The following is a 24,344-nucleotide window of genomic DNA, read 5'->3' as shown; positions in this document are numbered from 1 at the left end:
GCTTTGACAGGGCGATGAAATGAGCTATTTAAAAAAACAAAACGATCTACTACAGTCAGTATTACTGTGTTGCCTTGGGAAGCTGGGAGGCCAGTAATAAAGTCCAATGACACATGTGACCACGGACGTGACAGAATGGGTAAAGGTCGTAGCAATCCTGCTGGAGGTCGATGGAAAGCCTTACTGCAGGCACAAACTGAGCAGGCACTGATGAACGTGACGATGTCCCTCCGCATTCTCGGCCACTAAAACGTCTGAGCGATGAGGAAATGAGTGCGTCTCACTCCGGCGTGACAAGCGATTCACCAAGCATGTCCCCATTGTAGCACCTCTGTACGCAGCTGGTCAAGGAAGAACAATCTCCCCTCCGGACCTCCCTCTGGAACAGGCGGAGGGCTTCTTGGACTTTTCTTTCTATCTCCCACCGTAACGCTCCCACTACCCCGGTCACTTGGAACAATGGTCTTGTTGCTGGTGTCCTCCATGGCAGGATCACGGACCCTAGACAACGCATCGGGTTTGGTGTTAGAGGAGCCATTTCTGTAAGTCACAGTAAAGTTGAACTGGGCGAGGATCAGCGCCCAACGAGTCTGTCTGGAGTTGATTCGCTTGAAGAAATTCATAGCACAGTCATGTGGACGATGTGGAGGCAAGGATTGGGCAATGTCTTTGCTGAATACTTCTTTCAAGTCAGGATACTCGGAAGGAACGTTATTTAACTCAATGACCTCGAGACTAGGTTTGTCTAATGGTTGACTGACGTCCTCAGTGGACTTCAGGCAGTGGGAATGGCAGAAAACACTCCAATTCTCTATGGCAGGGATGTCCCAGTTAATGTCAGGATTATGCATCTTTAACCGTGGAAGGCCTAAAACGACAGGGGCAGATTGTGATGGCATGATCAAGACTATGACACTATGGTTGCTGGAAAGTTTTAGATTAAGGGGAGCTGTAATGCGGGTGACTTCAGCCAGAGGGCGTTAAGTGTGTCCGGTCCCCGTTTCCTGATCTCTAAACTGGGACGAAGGAACCTTTCAACTGTCCCACACATGGGATCCACTTCTCTGGAGATCATCGAGCGACGGAGGGTGTAGTCGGCGTGGAGAGTCACATGACAGCTCCGCCACGCCGGCTATGCTCAGGAAGTCACAACTGTCAGTTTAACAGCTTCTGAGGAAGGTGGCAGTCGTTCTCAAAACTAGTCAAGGTAAAGCACAACCTTTTTTTTTGTCTTAAAAAAGAAAAAACACAGGACGATATAGATTTGTAGGCAAGATAATTTTGTTTTGCCATTTACGTGGAAGATATAGACAACAATGCGTCACAGCTTTCCGCCGTTTGGAGAAGATGAAAACAACACAAGCTTGTTTTAACAACCACCTGAGATTCAACCTAAGGTGCAAAGATGAGGGAATAACACCACAGAGCTTCAAAATAAGAAACCCACTACACATGAGAAATATACAAAATATAATTAATAAAGCGAAAAGGGAGTTAGTAAAGGAAAGAATATAAATGGTGTCAAACAAAATCGTAATGTTAAAATCCAACACAGATGAGGAACTGGTAACTTTTCAATGCACGTATCCTATGGAACAAAAGGAACGAGATGAGGTCATAAACCATTTAAAACAAATATATGAAAAATAATTTCAGAACATAAAACAGCAACACATAAACAAATTGAACACAGAAAGAAAAAAGAAATCTGACTGCTCAACGAACAACGAAAAATGGTTAGCAAACCTATCTAGTCGCACGTTAACAAAAATCGAGGAAAATGTACTGTAATGTAATGTAAAATGTAAAAGGGACTTAATTTCACCAAAACACCCTGAGGGATACCGCATGAAGATTTAATACTAGCGACAGAATTAGCATGTAACAAAATACAGGATTCAGGTGACAAAGCAGACCATAGAAACACGATTACAGGCATACTCAAACGCAACAAATTACCGAAGAGTAACATTACAAAGCAAGAAAGGTTAGCCATAGACACACTTAAAAAAAGACAACGCAGTTATCATCATCCCGGCAGATAAAGGTAGGACAACAGTTGTTATGGTTGCAGATATGTATGACACACAAATGAAAACTTTATTGGCAGATAGAGACACATACAAAATAATTAAAAAAACAACAAAAGAGGAAAAGAAAAAATATTTAAATCATTGTAAAACATTAGTTGAAGCAGGAAAAATAATTACCGAAGCATATGATCTCGTATCAATGGATAGCATTACCCCGCAGATGTATGGCACTCCCAAAATACACAAACAAGGTACTCCACTTCGCCCTATAGTAGACAATACATGATCAGTCACTTCCAATCTTTCCAAAACATTATTGGGCATAATCAAACCCTTCCTAGGAAAAAATTAACATCATTGTAATAACTCAAAACAACTGGCAGATGAACTCAAATACATTCAACTAGAACAGGATTAAATATTAATATCACATGACGTAGTATCGTTAGTCACAAAAACGCCAGTAGATGTCACCCTTGAAGGAATATTTTGATTACTATATTAAGTGTAATCTTTGCGTGTCCAAATAATTGTATTCAGGATCTGATGAAGAAGGTTCCTTGCAAGGATTTATTTAGAAGCTTCTAAAGACACAGTTAGGACACCTACATCTGAATGCGATGTAGAGCCCCCAAGTGTGTAACAGTCTACAGAACATCCACTCATTTATAACAAAGGATAAAAGGATCCTCCTCCCGGCTCTTGATTGAACAAAGGACAGACATGTCATCTCCTAGATTGAACAAAGGTGTAATGTTGATGGTAAACAGACATCTTTATACAGTTCCCCTTCTTGATTGGGGGAACAGATGTAATCAAGATCTGGCCCCAGACCTTCAGTCCCTAATGACAAGAGACTCTGACAACATCATGCACATTCCCCCTCCAACAGCATTGAGGGTACGAAGATCAAATAAAGTTCACAAAATCACCATCCCACTGTATTCTTTTAAACACTCATGATTATATCACATTGATATGCCTATAAGTAAATTCAAAAACAGTAAAACATCAAATTGAAAATGTTAAATGTCTTCACCCTCCACATACTGAAGGAGAGACTAACCCAAGACAAATCACAAAAAAAACGCACAAATTTATCAGGAGTAGACATTATGCAACTTCTCACTTTAGCAAAATCCACATACTTTCAATATAAAAACTTAATATATATATAAAAAAGAAAGTTTTGCCATGGGAGATCCTCCTTCAGCCATCATGAGCAACTTCTTCATGGTGGACCTGGAGAAGAGGACCATCACCACAGCAACGGCACACTATAAACCCAACAAAACAAGGACATACATAAGATTTAACAGACCACATGAGGAAGAACAACAAGGACAATTCGCTTTTTTGGACATAAGTATTCATCACGAATAGGATGGCAGCATCAAGACCACAGTCTACAGGAAATCCACGCACATGGACCAGTATCTACTTTGGACCTCAGAACATCCCATTGCGCAAAAACTGTCAGTTGTTAGAACATTATTCGAACGCACAAGCATTATTACGGACATGGAGGACAGAAAGAGAGAAGAAAAACACGTGGAAACAGCACAAAAAAATTGTCAATATCCACGATGGGCAATAGAAAAAGAACAGACAATCAATACAAGGAAACAATCACATTACCATATATTAGAGGTGTCACAGAACTAATACAGCGAGCAAAGAGAAAACACAACATTGGTACAAGAATTAAGCCACACAAAAAACTAAGGCAGGAATTAGTAATAATAATAATAATAATAATGCATCGGATTTATATAGTGCTTTTCTATCGAATCAGATACTCAAAGACGCTTTACAATGGAATGGATACATTATTCATGCGCTCACACATTCACACTGTGGTGGCGGTAAGCTACTTAACTAGCCAACACTGTCCTAACTTTTTGTGAGTAGTGTATAATTCAGAAATTAACGATCCGTGGTCATGTGTAATGAACCTCTTTGGATGTTACTGCAGGTGGAAAGTTGATGACAATTTGAAGAGACAGATAATACGAATAGAAACAAAAGAGCTTGTCTCGATGGTCTTCATTTCATAACGACATGTGTCTGGAAGGGTTTTAAATTAGGGTTTCGAACTAGGGCTGGGGTCATATATTAAAGTTACAAACTAGGGCTAAGGTTTCAAATAAGGGTTTTGAAGTAGTGCTAGGGTTCAAATTAGGGTTTCAAACTAGGGCTAGGGTTCAAAGTTAGGGTTTAGAACCAGGGCTAGGGTTTCAAATTAGGGTTTTGAAGTAGTGCTAGGGTTCAAAATTAGGGTTTCAAACTAGGGCTAGGGTTCAAAATTAGGGTTTCAAACTAGGGTTAGGGTTTCAAATAAGGGTTTTGAAGTAGTGCTAGGGTTTCAAATTAGGGTTTCAAACTAGTGCTAGGTTTTCATATTAGGGTTTAAAACTATTGATAGGTTTCGTATTAGGGTTTAAAACTAGGGCTGGGGTCATATATTAGGGTTTCAAACTAGGGCTAGGGTTTCAAATAAGGGTTTTAAAGTAGTGCTAGGGTACACAATTAGGGTTTCAAACTAGGGCTAGGGTTCAAAGTTAGGGTTTAAAACAAGGGATTGGGTTTCAAATTAGGGTTTCAAACTGGGGCTAGGGTTTCAAACTAGTGCTAGGCTTTCATATTAGGGTTTCAAAATAGGGCTAGGGTTCAAAATCAGGGTTTCAAACTAGGGCTAGGGTTCAAAATTAGGATTTCAAACTAGGGTTAGGGTTTCAAATAAGGGTTTTGAAGTAGTGCTAGGGTTCAAAATTAGGGTTTCAAACTAGGGCTAGTGTTTTAAATTAGGGTTTCAAACTAGGGCTAGTGTTTCAAATTAGGGTTTCAAACTAGGGCTAGGGTTACAAATTAGAGTTTAAAACTAGGGTTAGGGTTTCATATTAGGGTTTCAAACTAGGGCTAGGGTTCAAAGTTAGGGTTTAAAACTAGGGCTTGGGTTTCAAATTAGGGTTTCAAACTGGGGCTAGGGTTCAAAGTTAGGGTTTAAAACTAGGGCTAGGGTTTCAAATTAGGGTTTTAAAATAGTGCTTGGGTTCAATATTAGGGTTTCAAACTAGGGCTAGGGTTTCAAACTGGGGCTAGGGTTCAAAGTTAGGGTTTAAAACTAGGGCTAGGGTTTCAAACTAGGGCTAGGGTTCAAAGTTAGGGTTTAGAACTAGGGCTAGGGTTTCAAATTAGGGTTTTAAAATAGTGCTTGGGGTCAATATTAGGGTTTCAAACTAGGGCTAGGGTTTCAAATTAGGGTTTCAAACTAGGGCTAGGGTTTCACATTAGGGTTTCAAAATAGGGCTAGGGTTCAAAATTAGGGTTTTAAACTAGGGCTGGGGGGATATATTACAGTTACAAACTAGGGCTAAGGTTTCAAATAAGGGTTTTGAAGTAGTGCTAGGGTTCAAAATTAGGGTTTCAAACTAGGGCTAGGGCTTCAAACTAGGTCTAGGGTTCAAAGTTAGGGTTTAGAACTAGGGCTAGGGTTTCAAATTAGGGTTTTAAAATAGTGCTTGGGGTCAATATTAGGGTTTCAAACTCGGGCTAGGGTTTCAAATTAGGGTTTCAAATTAGGGTTTTAAACTAGGGCTGGGGTCATATATTAGGGTTTCTAACTAGGTTTAGGGTTTCAAATAAGGGTTTAAAACTAGGGCTAGGGTTTCATATTAGGGTTTCAATTTAGGGTTAGGGTTCAAAGTTAGGGTTTAGAACCAGGGCTAGGGTTTCAAATTAGGGTTTTGAAGTAGTGCTAGGGTTCAAAATTAAGGTTTTAAACTAGGGCTAGGGTTTCACATTAGGGTTTCAAACTAGGGCTAGGGTTCAAAATTAGGGTTTTAAACTAGGGCTAGGGTTTCAAATTAGGGTTTCAAACTAAGGCTAGGGTTTCATATTAGGGTTCCAAACTGGTGCTAGGGTTTCAAATAAGGGTTTAAAACTACGGCTGGGGGGATATATTACAGTTACAAACTAGGGCTAAGGTTTCAAATAAGGGTTTTGAAGTAGTGCTAGGGTTCAAAATTAGGGTTTCAAACTAGGGCTAGGGCTTCAAACTAGGTCTAGGGTTCAAAGTTAGGGTTTAGAACCAGGGCTAGGGTTTCAAATTAGGGTTTTGAAGTAGTGCTAGGGTTCAAAATTAGGGTTTCAAACTAGGGCTAGGGTTTCATATTAGGGTTTGAAAACTAGGGCTAGGGTTTCATATTAGGGTTTAAAATTAGGGCTAGGGTTTCAAATTAGGGTTTCAAACTAAGGCAAGGGTTCAAAATTAGGGTTTTAAATTAGGGTTTCAAACTAAGGCTAGGGTTCAAAATTAGGGTTTTAAATTCAGGTTAGGGTTTAAAACTAGGGCTCGGGTTTCATATTAGGGTTTCAAATTAGGGCGAGGGTTCAAAATTAGGGTTTTAAACTAGGGCTAGGTTTTCAATTAGGGTTTCAAACTAGGGCTAAGGTTTCAAATTAGGGTTTAAAACTAGGGCTAGGGTTCAAAGTTAGGGTTTAGAACCAGGGTTTGGGTTTCAAATTAGGGTTTCAAACTAGGGCTAGGCTTCAAAGTTAGGGTTTAGAACCAAGGCTAGGGTTTCAAATTAGGGTTTTGAAGTAGTGCTAGGGTTCAAAATTAGGGTTTTAAACTAGGGCTAGGGTTTCAAATTAGGGTTTCAAACTAGGGCTAGGGTTTCAAATAAGGGTTTCCAACTAGGGCTATGGTTTCAAATTAGGGTTTCAAACTAGGGCTAGGGTTCAAAATTAGGGTTTTAAACTAGGGCTAGGGTTTCAAATTAGGGTTTTAAACTAGGGCTAGGGTTTCAAATTAGGGTTTCAAACTACGGCTAGGGTTTCAAATTAGGGTTTAAAACTAGTGATAGGTTTCATATTAGGGTTTTAAACTAGGGCTGGGGTCATATATTAGGGTTTCTAACTAGGTTTAGGGTTTCAAATAAGGGTTTAAAACTAGGGCTAGGGTTTCATATTAGGGTTTCAATTTAGGGTTAGGGTTCAAAGTTAGGGTTTAGAACCAGGGCTAGGGTTTCAAATTAGGGTTTTGAAGTAGTGCTAGGGTTCAAAATTAAGGTTTTAAACTAGGGCTAGGGTTTCAAATTAGGGTTTAAAACTAGGGCTAGGGTTTCATATTAGGGTTTAAAACTAGGGCTAGGGTTTCAAATTAGGGTTTAAAACTAGGGCTAGGGTTTCAAATTAGGGTTTCAAACTAGGGCTAGGGTTTCAAATTAGGGTTTAAAACTAGGGCTAGGGTTTCAAATCAGGTTTTAGAAGTAGGGTTAAGGTTTCAAATCAGACCTACATTTGTAGCCCTACACCCTAGCTTAATAACCTAATTTTATATGTAGCCTTAGTTTGAAACCCTCATTTGAAACCCTAGCCCTAGTTTGAAACACAAATTTTAAACCGACTGACATTTGGGCTTGTCCACTTTTCCAGAATAAATTGAAGACAGCTAAGGCAAAGTGTATGCACTGCACAGGCTCCACAAAAGGGAATAACACCTTAGTTCCAGAAAATATTTGTGATCATCTGGCATGATGAAGCCCTGAGAATCGCCCTGGGAAATTCCTTTGATCTGGATTTGAGCTTCTATGCCATTGTCTGCCCCAATTGTTCAGTGTGCAGACCGTGTTTCCCACCGACTGACATTTACATCATCAAACCACTCGTGTGTGTTTGCGCGTGTGTGTGGAGGGGTGTTCTCCATTCCTGACCATACAGTACTTAGGAGTCACATCTTTTGGAAAACAGCTCAGGAAAACTTGGGAAAGGTGCCCTCTGGCCTTTTCTTAAAAGGTGCTCTTTTGTAATGAAATTAGGTTGGCCACAGCCAGAAAAGCCCAATGAACACACGCACACACTTTCAGGTTCATAGTCAGACTTTTCATACTGTATCTCAACTAGTCAAATGTGTTCTAACCAGACGTTAAGCACAGTCAATTTATGTGACTGGATTCCCTGAACATGTCAAATACTTTTGACACTTTTTTTTTTTTTTCTAGGAAAGCTCAGCATTGTTCATTCGATTTGACATCATCATTGCTCTCCTTTTTTTATTTTTTATTTTAAAAATAATAATAAAACATTTTTTCTATACATATATATATATATATATATATTTTTATTATTATTATTATTTTTGTATGTGAGTGAGTATGTGTATGTGCGTGTGTGTGTGTGCGCGCGTGCGTGCGTGCGAGCGTGTGTGTATTCATCAGTTCACCTCAAGCCTATTAAAAAAAATCCCATACTAATAATATAATATAATAATAAATTGCCAAATGTAGAAACATCAATGTAAGTTATCACGATGTAGTGGCTCTCGCAAACAGACAGAATTAAGTAACCAGAATTAGGTTTAAAAATTCTGTATACGTAGACCATGTTTCTATAAATTTTGATATTTGGTTTTTATTTGAGGCAGATATTTTTTCCATTAAAATGTGATTTATGAGGAAATTAGACCATTGGTCGATATTCAGAGTTTGTTTATTTTTCCAGTTAACAAGAATTGTTTTTTTTGCGACAGTAAGGGCTACAAGTGTAGATAGAAATTGTTTATGTGGTAAGTCAATTGTTGTTAGGTCACCTAGCAAACACAAGTTTGGAGATAAAGGTATCTAAAACTTTTGACACTCAAAGAATGTGAACTTGCTTTGATTTGACCTCAAGAGTGAGGGCTGAAATCTGTTAGTTCCTCCTGGGATGTTGCTTTTACCTGCCTCGCTGTACTGGAGTCTCGTCTGCATCAGCCAGCTGCGCTTTCCCGTCTTTGCATCATGCTCTTATGTCAGCGTTCCTCCTACTTCTCAAGTCTTTGTGAAATGTCGTCATCCAGGTGCAAATTTTTCCTCATGTGAACAACTGTAGAAGCCTGTCTGGTTGTTTAGAATGCTATGATTAACATAACGGGAGCAAAGTAAGCATTATTTTTACAGTATTCCTTGCATCCTGGAAGATAAGTACCTTTAACCTTAATGTAAAGTTGTGTGTGCTTGCACACATTGCAATAATCCAGTTTTGAGTTCTATTTCCCTTTTTTTTTCTTTTTTACAAATTCAGTGAGGACCCAATTATGGGATGTCGCTTAAAAATTGTCATGAGTAATTAGTGAGCAAGTGGCAAAATGGCCGCCCCCTGAGATGGATAAAAACGGCTCAATTTTGTTGCTTAACTCATATTTCACAAATGTGAGATTAATCAGAATGTTATGTTTAGTCTAGTGAGGTCACATATATTATTGTCCAAAAATGTTTAAGGTTAGCTTCCCCTTGAAATATTTAAAATCACAACTCCCGAGGTCAACTCTGAGTTTGGGTGATCTACTGACACTACGATTATGACATGAAATGGAACACTAACCGACTAGTATTAAAGTTAAAGTTGGCATAGATTGCGTGAAATTGATTGTTGATTAATCACATCGTAAAGCATATGAGGCAACTAGTAGAGAAGCTGTTGGTTCAAGTAGAACAACAGACTACTGTATTTGCTATAGAAAGTTGATCTTGGTCAAATTTGGTCAAACGCTTATTCTCAGTTGCAACATCGTGAAGCAAGTATACGGCGTGATGGATAATAATATTGCTTGGATGAAACCATAAAATAAAATTTGTGATGTTCCGCTCTGAGGCTCAGACTGCAGTAGGTGGCTGCGCACAGTGCAGCGCTTTATTGAAATGATGTTTAATGGACCATCTTTAAGTGTAAAGCTTTAAATAAACTTCAGTGGTCGCAAGGACCTTCAAGTCATTAAGTACTTAGAGTTTTATTTTCCAAATCGAAAAAACAGTTTCCTTTACAGTTAATTGTGCCACATTCTGTCTTCTCTCTATTGATCTTTATCTACTCGCCTCTTATTTGGCTCGTGTAGTTACAGCAATACACACCCGCACGCACACACACACACACACCGCTATCTTCTTAATATGAATTCCTCATTAGGGTCATTCAAATTTGCCATAGAGACGTGAATGGAGCAACAGCTGCAGACTTCTGTGATGAAGTGGCAATGATCTGATCATAGATTCCGGCGCTTCTCGCAATCATCATTAGCCATCTTTTCTTCAGATTCCTCTTTTCACGTTGTTGGGTTTTTTGTCTTTACCTGTTTGTCCACATGATCCTCTGCTGCTCATTTCACCTCCCAAATTAGAAACAGCACCTCCTCCGCATCCTCCTCCCGTCCTGTCTCCAACCTTCCTTTTATCTGTGGGTGGAAATCTCATTCTCTACTTTAGTGGGGAGACTGTTTAGCTCCCGCTGTTATTTGGCCACTTTTCAGCAGCAGCACAGACGATGCTTGTGTGAAGATTCATGTGAACGGTGGAAGATTGGATTTAAAGTGATGCAAATGATTATTTTGTTTTTCAGTTAAAATCCTTGCTAATTAAAAAAAAAAAAAAGTACATTGACCATTCTGCCAGGTTGGTGCCATTTGCGTTCTCAGGAAACTCAATGTATAGACTAATTGCACAATAAAATTATCTGTAAAATATGTTTTTAATAACTCATTCACTGCCATTGACGACTATAGACGTCAAAAATTCATGTGAACTTTTTCTATTAGTTTAACTTTTTTTTCATTTCATTTTTTATGAAAACCTAGAAAAAAAATGTTTTGTACATTTATAACAGATATAAAATTTGTTTGAAGTCATGCAATTAATTACAAATACAAATTTTAATCATCTGATGCCCCTTAATTAAAAAAAATTTTTTTTTAATTAAGGGCGTCAGGCGATTAATTTTTTTAAATTATAATTAATCACATGACTTCACTAGTTAACTAATGATTAATCACAAATTTTCTATCTGTTCTAAATGTACAATAATTTTTTTTCTAGGTTTTCATATTCTTGTTAACAAAAGTGGAAAAAAATGTTAAACTAATAGAAATAGTTCAAATTAATTTTCAACGTATATAGCCGTTAATGGCAGTAAATGAGTTAAGCAGTGTTCTATACATTGGTTTGATTACCAAGTTAATACAGTACATACAATTTACAGTAAAAGTTAAACTTATTTAAAAAATAAATAAAATGTGCCTGCCCTGCTTTCTAAAAGTAGACTTTTCCATAAGTCATTTCAATCTTTTAACAATACAGCATGTTTTACATTTGTGTTATTCCTCATCCCAACTATACTTTAAAGCTAAAAACGCACAGTTGTTACTACTTTCATTGCTGTATACCTGAGTACCATAAAACAATGACATAAAAAAAGATATATAAATTGCTCGTGAAGGGCCAGTACACATTTTGCGTAGTTGATTGTGTGTTTTATCAGATTAAGAGTTGAAAACAAAAAAACTAAAATTACCATTTATTTTGTTACTACCAGCAAATGGTTACAATTTGGTTGAATGGCCCAAATCCACCTTACGATGATTTCCATTTTAAAATATTCCGCATCACCTGTATTCACTTCAATGTAGTTAAGGAATATGTACTTACTTAGAACATATGTACTAAGAGGCATGAATGTGGGATATGAAATTGGCATCCATCCAACCGTTTTCTATAACGCTTGTCATGGGTGAGATGGAGCATCTCCTGGCATTCTGAGCGGGATACACAACCACACCCACTCACATTTGGACAATTTAGCGTTTTAAATCAACCGAACATCTATGTTTTCAGAAAGTGGGAGGACGCTTGAGTACCCAGAAAAAAAAATACACTACCACAAAGAGAACATGCAAAAGTGAAATTTAACAGAAGAAAAATATTTGTAAAACTCAGAGTGAACAACTATGGGCAGTAGTCTGGCCATAAGACTTTTTTTTTTTTTTTTATAATACAGTGGAGCCTCTAAGACAGCGGTCAGAACATAAGCTGTCCCAGGATGAAGAGTGACTTCCGATTTGTTATTCTGTAGGAAATAATCTGTTCCACTGTCAACATTGTAAATATAGTAAACCCCCACATATTTGAGAGTGGGCTTTTGCAAATGTGCTTGTTTGTGTTCCATGGGGGGAAGCTATCCTCTGTTATTTGCTGAAAAACTCAACAATTAGCGCTTTTGTTTTCAGCTGGGCCAAGGCCATGCCTAACATTTAAAATATTGCTTTGCTGCCATCTGGTGGCAAGCTTGTGCCAAGCAACTATGTTGAACTGTGGGGGGACGAGTTTCATAGTCTTTTCTGGTCAGTTCATTTAACTTCAATAACCTGTCTGGTCATGTCAAGCATTAATGTTTGAACCCTGATTTTTTTATTTTTTTTGCACAACTTTAGATACAATTTCACATCATCCATTTTACATTTGACATTTCATCATGTTCGGTCTTCATTTTTGGCATCATTACACCTTCCATAACTTGACAACAGGCTGCCACCACCACTGTTGTTGTTATTATTTTTGATTCGCATCCTTTCAAACTCATCAATCGAAACTTATTCCGTGACTAGCCTGGCGGTGGCACCGCGTTTGTTTTCCCTCCACTGATTGGCCTGAGGGATGCCTGCATCACTGGCGGGGGACGTCGTGTTTATTCTGCAAAAACCTCACACACACACACAGCACTTCCTTCTCCCTGGATTTCAAACACATGGCTCAAAATAGCACTCACTGGCAAACGCACACACACAGCTCACTTGAGTGGCTATGTGGGACAGCAGCTTGGGGATAGGCAACTGATTCAGTTTGAGTGGCACATGGATATTTATAGAGTGTGTGTGGGGGGGGAGGGGGGGGATATGTGTGTGCATGAAAGACTGAGACAGATCAGCAGTGTGGATGCTCATACAACTGTTTTGGCGGGGGTTCTTGTCGCCGCGTAACCATGGTAGCAATGTGTTGGGAAGAGCTATACTGTGTTGGACAGTAAGGCTCACACACATGAACACACACACACACACACACACAATTGAATTTTTTTGTCTGTGTTTGTCAACCTGAGGAACCAAAAAAATACCTAAATGTGCACTTGTGTGTAATGAACATGCTGTACAGAATGCATGTGCATATTAATACAATTAATATGACTTGAAGTTGCACTCTTCCATGGGCGTTGTTGGCATGCTGATTCTTGGAGCAGACTTCTACTGACCATTGTAGGTGAGCCCGTGCTCGCGGATACCTGCGCGTACCAGAAGCTCAAAGCAATGGTCAATGGCAACAGTAAAATAAGCTTTTTGGCATTGTCAAAGAAGATCTGGCAAATCTTTAATGGGTGCAAACCGCAAAATCAGCTCTGCTGCTTATCCTACAAATTCTTGTTCCGTTCAAATTTTCAAGATTTTCGACTAAGAAATGATCTACAGCAGTGGTCCCCAACCTTTTCTGTACCACGGACCAGTTTAATGTCTGACAATATTTTCACGGCCCAATCTAAAGGTTTAGCTGATAAAGACAAAATAAAATGACAAGAAAAAAACTGTGGTATTTTCTCTATAATAATAATAAACGTAAATCTACTGTGTAATCATGTGCAACTTTATTAACAGTGTCCGTAACGTCGCACCAATAACAGAGTTGTCAAGTGAGACGGATGTAACAGACAGAATCCGGCCACTTTTCAAAATAAAACATCATTTTCGAAAAAAATAAAAATAATGCAGTTTTTTTTCTTTCGGTACCAAATGACCCACGGCCCGGTGGTTGGGGACCACTGATCTACAGTACCATACACAAATTCCCTTATTTTTTGGGTTAAGTCTATAAATAGTGACTCAACTTTCTTGAATGCTTGAAAATGCTTGAATAAAAATTTGTTAATAATGGGAAAATGTAAGGTACAGGAATCAGTTACGATATTTTTTACTCCTCTAGATGGTGCTCTTGGTTTAAAGGTGAAAGAGGAGTAAAAAAAAGTGGTTCATGAAGCTTCATTTTCTCAACATTAACACAAAAAAATTATCAGGATAGTTAATGAATCATACTATAGTGCGGGGATCGGCAACCTTTACTGTCAAAAGAGCCATATTAGGCCAAAGAAATGTCCAAAAATCTGTCTGGAGCAGCAAAACATTTTAACATTGTGACGAATGAAACAGTGTGTTAGTGTGTCAGTGTATACTGAGGGTCAAGAGCTAATTGGAGCTGCACCATAACCGAAAAATATGCTGCATCCAATGCTTTGAGATTCATTTTCTTGTACATTTCATCTTCCGTTTTTGGATCTATTTTTATTTTATTTATTTTTTCATCAAAAAAAATTCAAACTTAATTTTCATACATTTTGAGACTTTTCTGCCTATCTGTTAAATTTCTGACATTTTTAGCAATTTTATGGACATATTTTGGTCATTTTCTGCCTCTCTTTTTCCTTTTTGGATTTTTTTTATGACTTTTTTTTTTAATCTGCCTTTTTAAATATTAATTTTCTGAGATTTGGGCAAATATGTGGACATTTTATGGTCATTTTAGGGATTTGAACATTTTATTTTCTGCCTTTTTTAAATCAATTTTCTGACTTTTAATTCCAAAGACATGTTAGGGTCATTTTCTGCCTTTCTTCTTTTGTTTTGGGAGATTTTATGGTTACTTTTTAAACGTTTCCTTTTCTACCATTTTTTTATTCAATTCTTTTTTGGCAATTTCATGGTCATTTTCTGCTTTTCCTTTTCCTTTTTATACAGTTTAAGGTCACTTTTTTGACATTTTTTGACATTTCTGAATACTTTTTTCCGCTGCCATTCATCTCTCTTTCTGACTTACAAAGTTTGTTTTTTTGAGTGTTTAATTATTCTTTTTTTATCTAAATAATTGATTCATTTAAAGAATATTCTCTGTTTATATAAATGTAAATATATGGGGGGGGGGAATAATAATTTCTTTTTTATATGGCTCCAGAGCCGCAGGTTGCAGACCCCTGTACTATTGCCTCTTTAAACCAAGAGCATCATCTAGAAAGAAAGAAAGAAAAAAAAAATATATATATATATATATTTCAAGTGGTTCATGAAGCTTCATTTTCACAAAATTCACTAAATGTTTTAACAATCAGTGGATAGTTTATGAATCATACTACCATAGTTGTTAGAGCATGTCTGCCTCACATTTCTGAGATTAGGGGTTTGAATCTCATCTTGAATGTGTTTTTCTCCTAGTATTCCACCTTCCATCCACATCCCCACCAAAACATGCATGTCAGGTTCAAGACTGTTGCCTAAAGTTAACTGGGCTTTTGCCACCCTGAACAGGATGAGTGGTATCGAGAGAATGAATGGTCTTTGCAGGAGGACATATGGATGAATCCGCATCAACCCCTGATTGAGAGTAGTGACGTCTGATATTTTGGCGCACCGATGCCTCATGTGGCCCGATGTGGCATTACAAGACAGTGGTAATTCCTTACAAATGAAGATGGAATTGTTTCCTTAAACCTGAGATATTCCTGGCACATGGATGAATGGAGGCAAGCAAAGTGCCGAAAAGTGGAAAGAGAAAAAGGATGCGACACTCTCCATTCGTCACTTTTATGAGCCCATTATCATTCATTTTTCTCTTTCTCTCGTCCGTCCATTCATCCTCACCTCCCTGTTTCTCCAGGAGTGCTCCATAAACTGTGATGGATCAGCACAGGTGGCAGCTCAGCCATCTTCCTCTTCATACGCTCTCTCCTTCATGTCTATTTTTTTTCTGTATGTGCCCTGTGATTAGCTTAGCTCAGCAAAAGTCTGCTATAAAACCGGCTCTCGCTCAAAGTAGACAGATGAATGGAAGATTTGGGTCTAAAAAGAACAGAAGATTCATTTTATTATTGCAAATGACGTAGAAAGAGATGGGCATTCACGCACACTGTTGTCATGGTAGCAAATCCATAACATGCTGGACAAAATTAAAGATGAGCTGGTGCAGCGGATTTTGTGTATGGGAGGAGTGGGGCGGGGGGTGGTTGTTTATGCCTTCATTTTCACATCAGTTTTAATTTGTCCTCCTTTCCACATTTTTTATTGTGTTTTTCCACTTTCTCCCTATGGAGCCTGTTTCCTCTAACTCACTCCTTCACTAAGTTTCTGTTTTCTTTTCTTCCTTTTTCTTGGCTCTACCACTTTTCCGTTTCCTCTTCCTGTCCCTACTTGCTTCTCTTTCCCTTTCTCCCCTCTGAGCTCATTTTCTCATTCACACGTCGACCCTCTGCTATAGCGTTCTGTATTATTGCCGTTGTTGTTTTGTTTTCATCAGAATCAGATTTATTGGCAATGCAAAAACGTACAAGGATTTTGTTTTCACGGTCACAACTAGAAAACTCGAGAAGCGCGAAAAATAACAATGACCAACGGAGGGAGACAGAGTGGCAAGCCTGGTGGTTTGCTAATTAGCACCCCCTGTTTCTTAGGTAATAAAAAGGCGACTTGAGGAATGAAGGGGGGGGTCACTCCTCCCACTTTTCCTGTTTGCTCTTTCTTCAGCATCCTCTCCCTCAACATTTGGCTGACCCGCTTTGGCTAGTTAGCTAGAAGACACTAGTTTTTGGCGTCAAAGAAGAGGACGCTACCATGTTTCCTCTCTTCCTCATCGACATCCTCATTTGTTGCTGTCTTTGTCACGGTCTCCTTCTTTCGCTCCATCTAATTCAATTTCCTCTTTCATTTTTCTTCATTCTTCACACGCAGACAACAAATGTCCATGTGCCAATCAAAGTGAATCAGCTGTCAATGTACAAAGGAAAACAGAACGCACACACCCACACACATGCGATTCTTAATGAAATGCTTGTGCATGGTATGGACTTACTGATTTTTAGTTTTGAAAGCAGACCAGATAAGATTCCCTCCTGCTCCCAAGTCTTGTGCTCTTCCTCTTTCACTTCTTCCTCTCCCACAGCTCATCTTTAATCTTACTTTTCTACTTGCCTTACCAGTTTCTAATTCTTTTATTTATTCAAGTTGATCATGTTGATATGCTGCGAATCAATGAAGGGACAGGAGCATTAATGTCAGATTGTATATAATGTAATGAAGTGTGTTGACATACGATGCACAGTATAAACCCAAAAGTGAAAATATTTCAGTTAGAGGCCTGATCATGGTACGAGACAATTTGTCAAAATTTCACCATTTATTTTCAAGACATCTGGGTTTTTAAAGTATCAGTACTCATCATGGCTGCTGATATCTGTATCAGCCTCCCTCTTGTGGCCGTTTTATGATCAGGAAGTACAAATTAGAAGAATGGAAAAGTGCCATTAATTTCATACAATGTTAAGGGAAAATGCTATATTGGGATATAAAGGTGTTTTTTGTTTTTTTATTATGTCATTTTGGGGGAAAATTACTAGTTGTATCAGTATCGGTGACTACTCAAGACTAGAGTTGAGTAGCCTACTCGTACTCGTAAAAAAGTGGTTTTGAACATTCATAATTTTAAGGTCAGCAATAATATTACAACAGACAGTCTTAAATAGACGGAAGTGGACAGAATTTATATTTGGGCAAATCCTTTGCTTGCAAATATGGAGGACCAAAACTACCAAAATTAAAAAATAAATAAAAGTGAAAATAAAAAAGGATCTAAAAAATATTATTCAAAAATTAAATATAAAAAATAAATATAAATCGAAATCCGTTTTTATTTTCACTTTTATTTATTTAGGCATTTTTGGTCCTCCATCGCAAAAACATGACCACTGACACCAGTATTGTTTTTGTCAAGATGAGGCAAAAAAAAACGATTCCAAAGCAGCCAAGATCACAACACAACAAAAATTTAATGCAAAATGTTGAAATGATTATCTGATTTTATATTAATCTTTGAAGTTGTTTTTGGTTTACTGCAGAAATAAACGAATTGGACTCATTTTTGGATTATTGGGGTCTAGACGGAAAAGATTGGATGCTCAATGTGAGAGAACCCAGAAAGGGGGACACGTTGCATTCTTTAAATTTGCCCTATAGGTAACCTACCACTAGGTCACAGCAGGGTGCCAAAAAAAGTTGTTACATAAGATCACAATACATATAGCGGCCTTCAAACCTTAATTGCTTTCCTCAATTTCAGGTACATTCACGCACTCTACCTGGGCGCCCAGAGTCGTTGGCACGGCGACAATTCCCACCACCGCTTCCACTGGCGGCTGATGTTCGAGAGCGCTGACATAACCATGCTTCGTCTCCTGGAGGCGTTCCTCAAGTCGGCGCCGCAGCTTGTGCTCCAGCTAAGCATCATGATCCACGGAAACGCCGTCCTCCCGCTGCAAGGTGAGACACAGGCACAGGTGAAGCGCGAGGTTCATGAGCCCGTGATAACGTGATGATGTTGGCTTCATAAATGTTTGGCCACTGGAGGCAATTTATCTCGTGTGCTAAACACCAGTAGGTCGTTTTATTTGGAACATGTTAAAAAATATTGATGCTAATAACAGGATACTTGACTAATTTGACCATTTTCAAAGTTCATATTTTGTCTAGAATTAATTTGATAACTTCATTATTTTTTCTTTAAAAACTCCTTTTGCCACTTGCTGTCGACTCAAAATGACATCACAGGTGCTCAGAGCTCAGGGAACGACCAATCACGGCTCACCTGTTTTCTGGGTTTGGCCAATTGACGTTAGCAACGTGAGCCATGATTGGTCCTGATCATTTGTGATGTTATTTTCAGTTTTTTTGTTGTTGTTTTTTTGCTTGCGTCACCACAACGTCCTATTTCTGCCATATTCTTTCGGCTTTAATTTTATTTCTTCCGAATGCCGAAAATGCCTATTTTTATCATTATTGGTCGAATATTGTCGGTATAGTCACTCGTATATATTATAGATTGTACATTAATGTTGGTAAAAGTTTTTAATATTTTACAAACAAGATAATAGCTAAGTTTAAAAATGATCATTCTTGCCCTGACAAGTAAATAAACTTTTGTAACTTTTTTAAACTATTGTTTGGAACAATTTAGTTTAGACTGAGCCAATGAATTCTTTTAACAAACGTTTCTAAAATGTCTAGGTCTATAGTTAAATAAAAATAATCAAAATATATCCATAGAATTATACGAAAGAGCTCTTCATATACAAATATGAATGTGAACAAAGATCAGCAAAAATAGTCAGTGTATGTAAATAATTGCACAAATTCCAACCCAGTTTAATTGATCAAAAACTGCAGACAGGAAGTAGCACACTCAAAAAAGTTAAATCTAAAGAATGAAATAGAAGACCAAGCTGTAGCGCTTTAAAGTAATTTGGTTGGCCCTTTCTTATGCAAGTTGTGTGATGTCTCGGTGCAGGTCTGTCAGCATCCGCTTCTCTGGTGTCGCTGGCCTGGATGATCGCATCCTACCAGAAGGTTCTGAGGGACTCGCGTGATGACAAACTGCCCATGTCCTACAAGGCCGTCATCGCCCAGATCCTCTGGCACCTGTTCACCATCGGGGCCAGGACCGTGGCCTTTGCCCTCTTTGCCTCCGTCTTCCAGCTCTACTTTGGAATATTCATCGTCAGTCACTGGTAGGGATGGGTATCGAAAACGGTACTTTTTTTTTTCCAGTTCTGAAGCACGTCTTTCAAAGTTGCGACTGTGCTGGAGTGGAAGAGTTGACGATTTTCCATGGCGCTCTTGAACGCAACATTATACGTGCACCAGCGTACTGACGTCACCCACTCACGCAGGACTTCACGGCACGCGCTAAAATACATTCCCGGGTTTTGGAAACGAGCGAGTTTTTTGCGGCACCAAGCCAAAGAAATACAGTTTCTGAAGTATGCCCGGGTGCAGGCTTACGATGCACGCCTGAGAGGGAGGTTTCTGCGGCGTCCTCCCTGTATGAGGAGCCCGCGCATGTTTTCCATTACCGATCGAATCATGCTGGAAGGCACACGGCTTCACCATCGTTAAGGTATATAGACATTGGAATTTGGATATACTACTGGTGACCATATTTAAATTAGCAAAAGATTGTGGCCAAAATGTAGTGAGCATTACAGACCACATCAGGTACATTCAAATAATTAATTTGAACCCAATTATTCTCTTTGTTCATGTTATGTCCTCTTCCAACTGTTATTTTTTTTATATATATTTGAGTCCAACGTGGGTTCAAACTTCGAACTCATAGCGCGGCAGGCTTTCCGTTCTTGAAAAACTGCACAAGAAACTAAGATAACGTAAATTATTATTAATTTATATATTTACTGTTGTTCATTGCACAGAACTTTGATTCACACTTTGTTTTTTTGTAATATTGACTCATGTTTATTAATTCTACTTTGGTAATTGTAGAATGTTAAACCTTTATTTTTTACTATTCCTCTCTGGCTCATTTGAATGAAATTGTATTTTATTTTTTATTTGTCAAATTTTCTATATTGAAAGGTAATTGTTAGATTTATTTTTTTTATATATTTTACTATTAAGCAATGATGAACATTTACTACCATCAAAATTAATAAATAATATTTAACACATTAAAAAAAAACATAAAAAGAAAAGAAAGAGAGTACAAGTACCGATAATTGGTACAGTTGAGTACCGGTATCAATTCCCAGGTACCGAGTATTGGAACAGTAGCGGTCGGTTCAAATGTGAAATGTACCTATTACTAGTCACTGGCGTGTCACATCACCACACGCCACAGCAAATCCGATTTAGATGAGTTTCCCAAGGAAATGTGCAATAACATGCATTGAATCAATAGATTTTTGCTCTCATGTGTCATGTCTGTAGTAAAAATATGATATATAAATTAAATCTTACCAATCTCCAGCCAGTAACGTCACACGTTAAACATGTAGGAAAAGTAGGATTATACCTGCTTATGACGTAAGCAATTTTCCATTTTAAAAAACGGATAAGCGCCAACATGCGTTGCATGCGGCGACGTCTGGACAATGCAACATCTGGCCGCATACACCAGAATTTATTCGCCTAAAATAAGACGGCAGAAAACTTTGCACAGCGCTGCCATTCTCAAATCATTTGACCAGAGGATGCATTTTCAATTTTCACCACAAAAGTAGCGTGCACACTTGTGTGTCCATGTGTGTGTGGAACATCAGAGAAATGTAAATTGAAGTCAAGCCAGTTTTTTTTTACATGGTCGGCAAACATCAGACAGGCTCACGCTTGAAAAGTCTATTAGTATAGGCACTTTCTATTTATCACCCACACTGCCACGTGCTCCAACATACTTGAGCGACCATAACACAAAATGCACAGCACACACGGTTAGGGTTGTTTTTATCCTCTCTCTTTTTTTTTCTTAATGATTAAACATGTAAGATACTTGCCCCAGGTCTCATGAGATGGAAAAGTCACATAAAATTATGTGAGCCAAACATGTCTAGGCTTTAATTAGAGTGTTGCCTAGTGATGGCAAAATCAAATTTTAAAATATGATTCACTTTTTCTCTCCCATGATATTATTCCTCTCTTTTATGGCATCCATTACAATTATATGCTAATTGCTAATTGTGTAAATTATAATAATTAGGTGATGACAGACAGCCAATAGCTACTTTCCTTACTGGTGAGTTTGTAACACTGCTCTAATGTTTATATGTGATATTTTACAATTGACCACCAGATGTCGCTGTGGGGAGACGGCTCAAAAATAATATTTTTCAGAATCAATTGTTCCAAATGTTGTGATCGTTTCAATGTTCCTTTTATGCCATCCCTAATGTTGCCCTCGCTGCCTGCTCTAAACCAGTCCGCTCCCAATGACCTGTCAAATCACAGGCTTTGCACTATAACACATCAGATGTGCAGTGCACCAATAATATGGAGGAAAAAAAAAAAAGATTTATAATGGGAGTCAATGGAGCCAAACATTGGACAAATACTACATGTGTCTATAAAAAATCTCCCACATATAAAAATGACAAAAATAATTTAGAAATAATGGATGGTGCCATTTTGATTGGAATTTCAGCTCCCTAAGTGATTTTTTAATATGTTTGTTATATGATAATATTATTAATATAAAAATAGTCAAGAATTGGACAAATACTGCACAAGCAGGGAAGCAGGGAGAATGAGGCCTGTTTTTGCTCAAACAACACAAAAAAAATCACATGAAAATCAAAGGAACAAAAAGGCACACAGGGTAGTTGGATTTATCGAAAAATACCAAATCTTCAAAAGTCCAAAAATAACAAGGTTCAAAGTATCTAAACAAACAAACACTTGGACAAGGACAGCTAAAACAACCAGTGAACCAAAAAAGACAGACAGAAAGAAAGCAGGAATGTTAAACTCAAGCAACTGACGAGACAATGGCGAACATCCGGGACAAGACACAAGTGGTTGAAGGAGCTGACTGGTAAACACAAAAGACCGGGGTAATGAGCACAGGTGGACACAATAACTTAACCAGACAGACATGAAAAGACGCAGGGAAAGCATGACAAAACCAAATTTAATGAAATGAAATTGGCTTTTCCCTGTCAACAAATAGGTTTCAGCGCATGTCGTCCGCCGACCACACCGCAAACATTCCCGGACCAAATTTAGCTCACACTAAGTCTATATAAGAACCAAATACGTTCGGTGGTCTTTTATGTCTCTCTGTCTTTCAGGTGTATCATGACATTCTGGATAATCCAAGGTGAGACCGACTTCTGCATGTCCAAGTGGGAGGAGATCATCTACAACATGGTGGTGGGCATCATCTACATCTTCTGCTGGTTCAACGTCAAGGAGGGGCCCAGCCGCATCCGCATGACGGTCTACTACACGGTCACGCTGGCTGAGAACGTGGCCCTGACAGCCGCCTGGTACACATACCGCGGCCCTCACACCTCCGACTCCTACGCCCTGGTGGTGGTGTGCCTGGTGGCCTGCAGCTTCGCCTTGGGGACTTTCTTCATGTTGGTCTATTACTGCTGGCTGCATCCTGACGGGCCGGTGCTGGGCACAAATTGGGGAGGGTGTGTGGATGAGGGGATAGTGAGCGCAAGTGGCGTGGTGGGTGTCATCGATGCCTGTCTCACCCCGTCCCAAGGTTCGCAAACAGACATGGTCATCACCAGTCCGCCAAGGACTCTACCCAGGACTAAAGACACGGGGGACATGGTTCCCGGGGAGCAGGAGAGGGACAGGGAAAGGGATCGGGACAGTTGCCTGCCGGTTTTCCAGGTGCGTCCGTCCCCTTTGTCCTCCCCGGCACTCCTCCACAGGACCTCCTCCTCACAAGAGGGCCCTGTGATCCGGATCGACCTCCCGAGGAAAAGGTATCCGGCCTGGGATGCCCACTTCATTGACCGTCGCCTCCGCAAGACCATCTTACTTCTGGAAACCACGTCAGCATCCAGTCCCAGGATACAGTACAGGAGTAGCATGATGGGCAGCAAAGAAGTGCTGGAGTATGAGACCACTGTTTAAGCCAACAGGGGCTCGTCAACTGAGAAATGCGGTCTGGGGTCAAGGCTCAGCCAAGAGAACAGTTCTCAACCCAGGACTCGCTCTGCCAGGAGACGCTCGGACATAAAACACAGACAGTCACGAAAGACGGGTGTCTTAAACTTGATTGTAAAATGTGAATCGCAATCTCTGGCCAAGGCACTCTCTCTGCTTGACCAGGTCCAGGTTGAAGCTCCATCGGTCAGCTGATGAGGGGGAAGGAATCGGAATCATCTTCATCTAATTGAAACGCTTGGACGGGAGAAATTGAATCTCCCGTCGTGGGATAGAGAAGTACAGTATTAGATTTCATCCTTCATGTCAGAATGAGATTAATGAGATGATGCATGAACATGAGCCCCAGACTGTGGAGACCCCTCGCCCCCTACTATGCGCTTAAAAAAAAAAAAGAGAGAGAGAGTTCTAAGACTGTTTAATTAAAGGGTTACAATGGGACATGGAATTCTTGTGGAGCAAAATCATATACTGGCAAAAACATTGCATCTGAAATTTAAGGGGAAAGCCAACCTTAAACATTTCTTGACAATAATATGTTGTATGTGACCTCACTAGTATAAACATGACATTATTACATTCTTAATAGATAATATATTAATATTCTTAATATCCATCTCAGGGGGCGGCCATTTTGCCACTTGCTGTCGACTGAAAATGACATCACAGTTGCTCAGGGCTCAGACAACGACCAATCACAGCTCACCTGTTTGCTGAAGCTGAGCTGTGATTGGTTGTTACCTGAGCAACTGTGATGTCATTTTCAGTCGACAGCAAGTGGCAAAATGGCCGCTTTCTGATATTGTTAAAAACTGCTGGATTTTGCTGCTCAACTCATACTCCACAAACGCAATATTAACCAGAATACCGTATTTAAACCAGTGGAGCTGCATATATCATATTATTGTCAAGAACTTCTTTTGGGAGCGTGGGTTGACTTCCCTTTTTAAAATGGTGTCCTCAATCAAAAGTAGCCCCCAAAAAGGTGACACCTGGACTTTAGTGTAAAA

At 39.1% G+C, this 24,344-nt stretch overlaps 1 protein-coding gene across 1 annotated transcript in view; it reads left to right on the top strand.

Annotated features, from left to right (window-relative positions):
- LOC144060861 (XK-related protein 7-like) overlaps window positions 1-24,064 on the top strand; it is a 51,496-nt gene extending 27,432 nt beyond the window's left edge. The window contains exons 2-4 of the mRNA XM_077580759.1: window positions 17,984-18,183; window positions 19,208-19,427; window positions 22,497-24,064. Of these exons, the coding sequence (XP_077436885.1) occupies window positions 17,984-18,183; window positions 19,208-19,427; window positions 22,497-23,301 (1,225 nt within the window). The 3' untranslated portion in view covers window positions 23,302-24,064. The remainder of the gene's footprint in view (window positions 1-17,983; window positions 18,184-19,207; window positions 19,428-22,496) is intronic.
- The last annotated feature ends 280 nt before the right edge of the window (window positions 24,065-24,344 follow it).

Source organism: Vanacampus margaritifer, chromosome 1, assembly GCF_051991255.1.
Source record: "Vanacampus margaritifer isolate UIUO_Vmar chromosome 1, RoL_Vmar_1.0, whole genome shotgun sequence".
Taxonomy (NCBI): domain Eukaryota; kingdom Metazoa; phylum Chordata; class Actinopteri; order Syngnathiformes; family Syngnathidae; genus Vanacampus; species Vanacampus margaritifer.
This window is presented reverse-complemented; position numbering and strand designations above follow the sequence as displayed.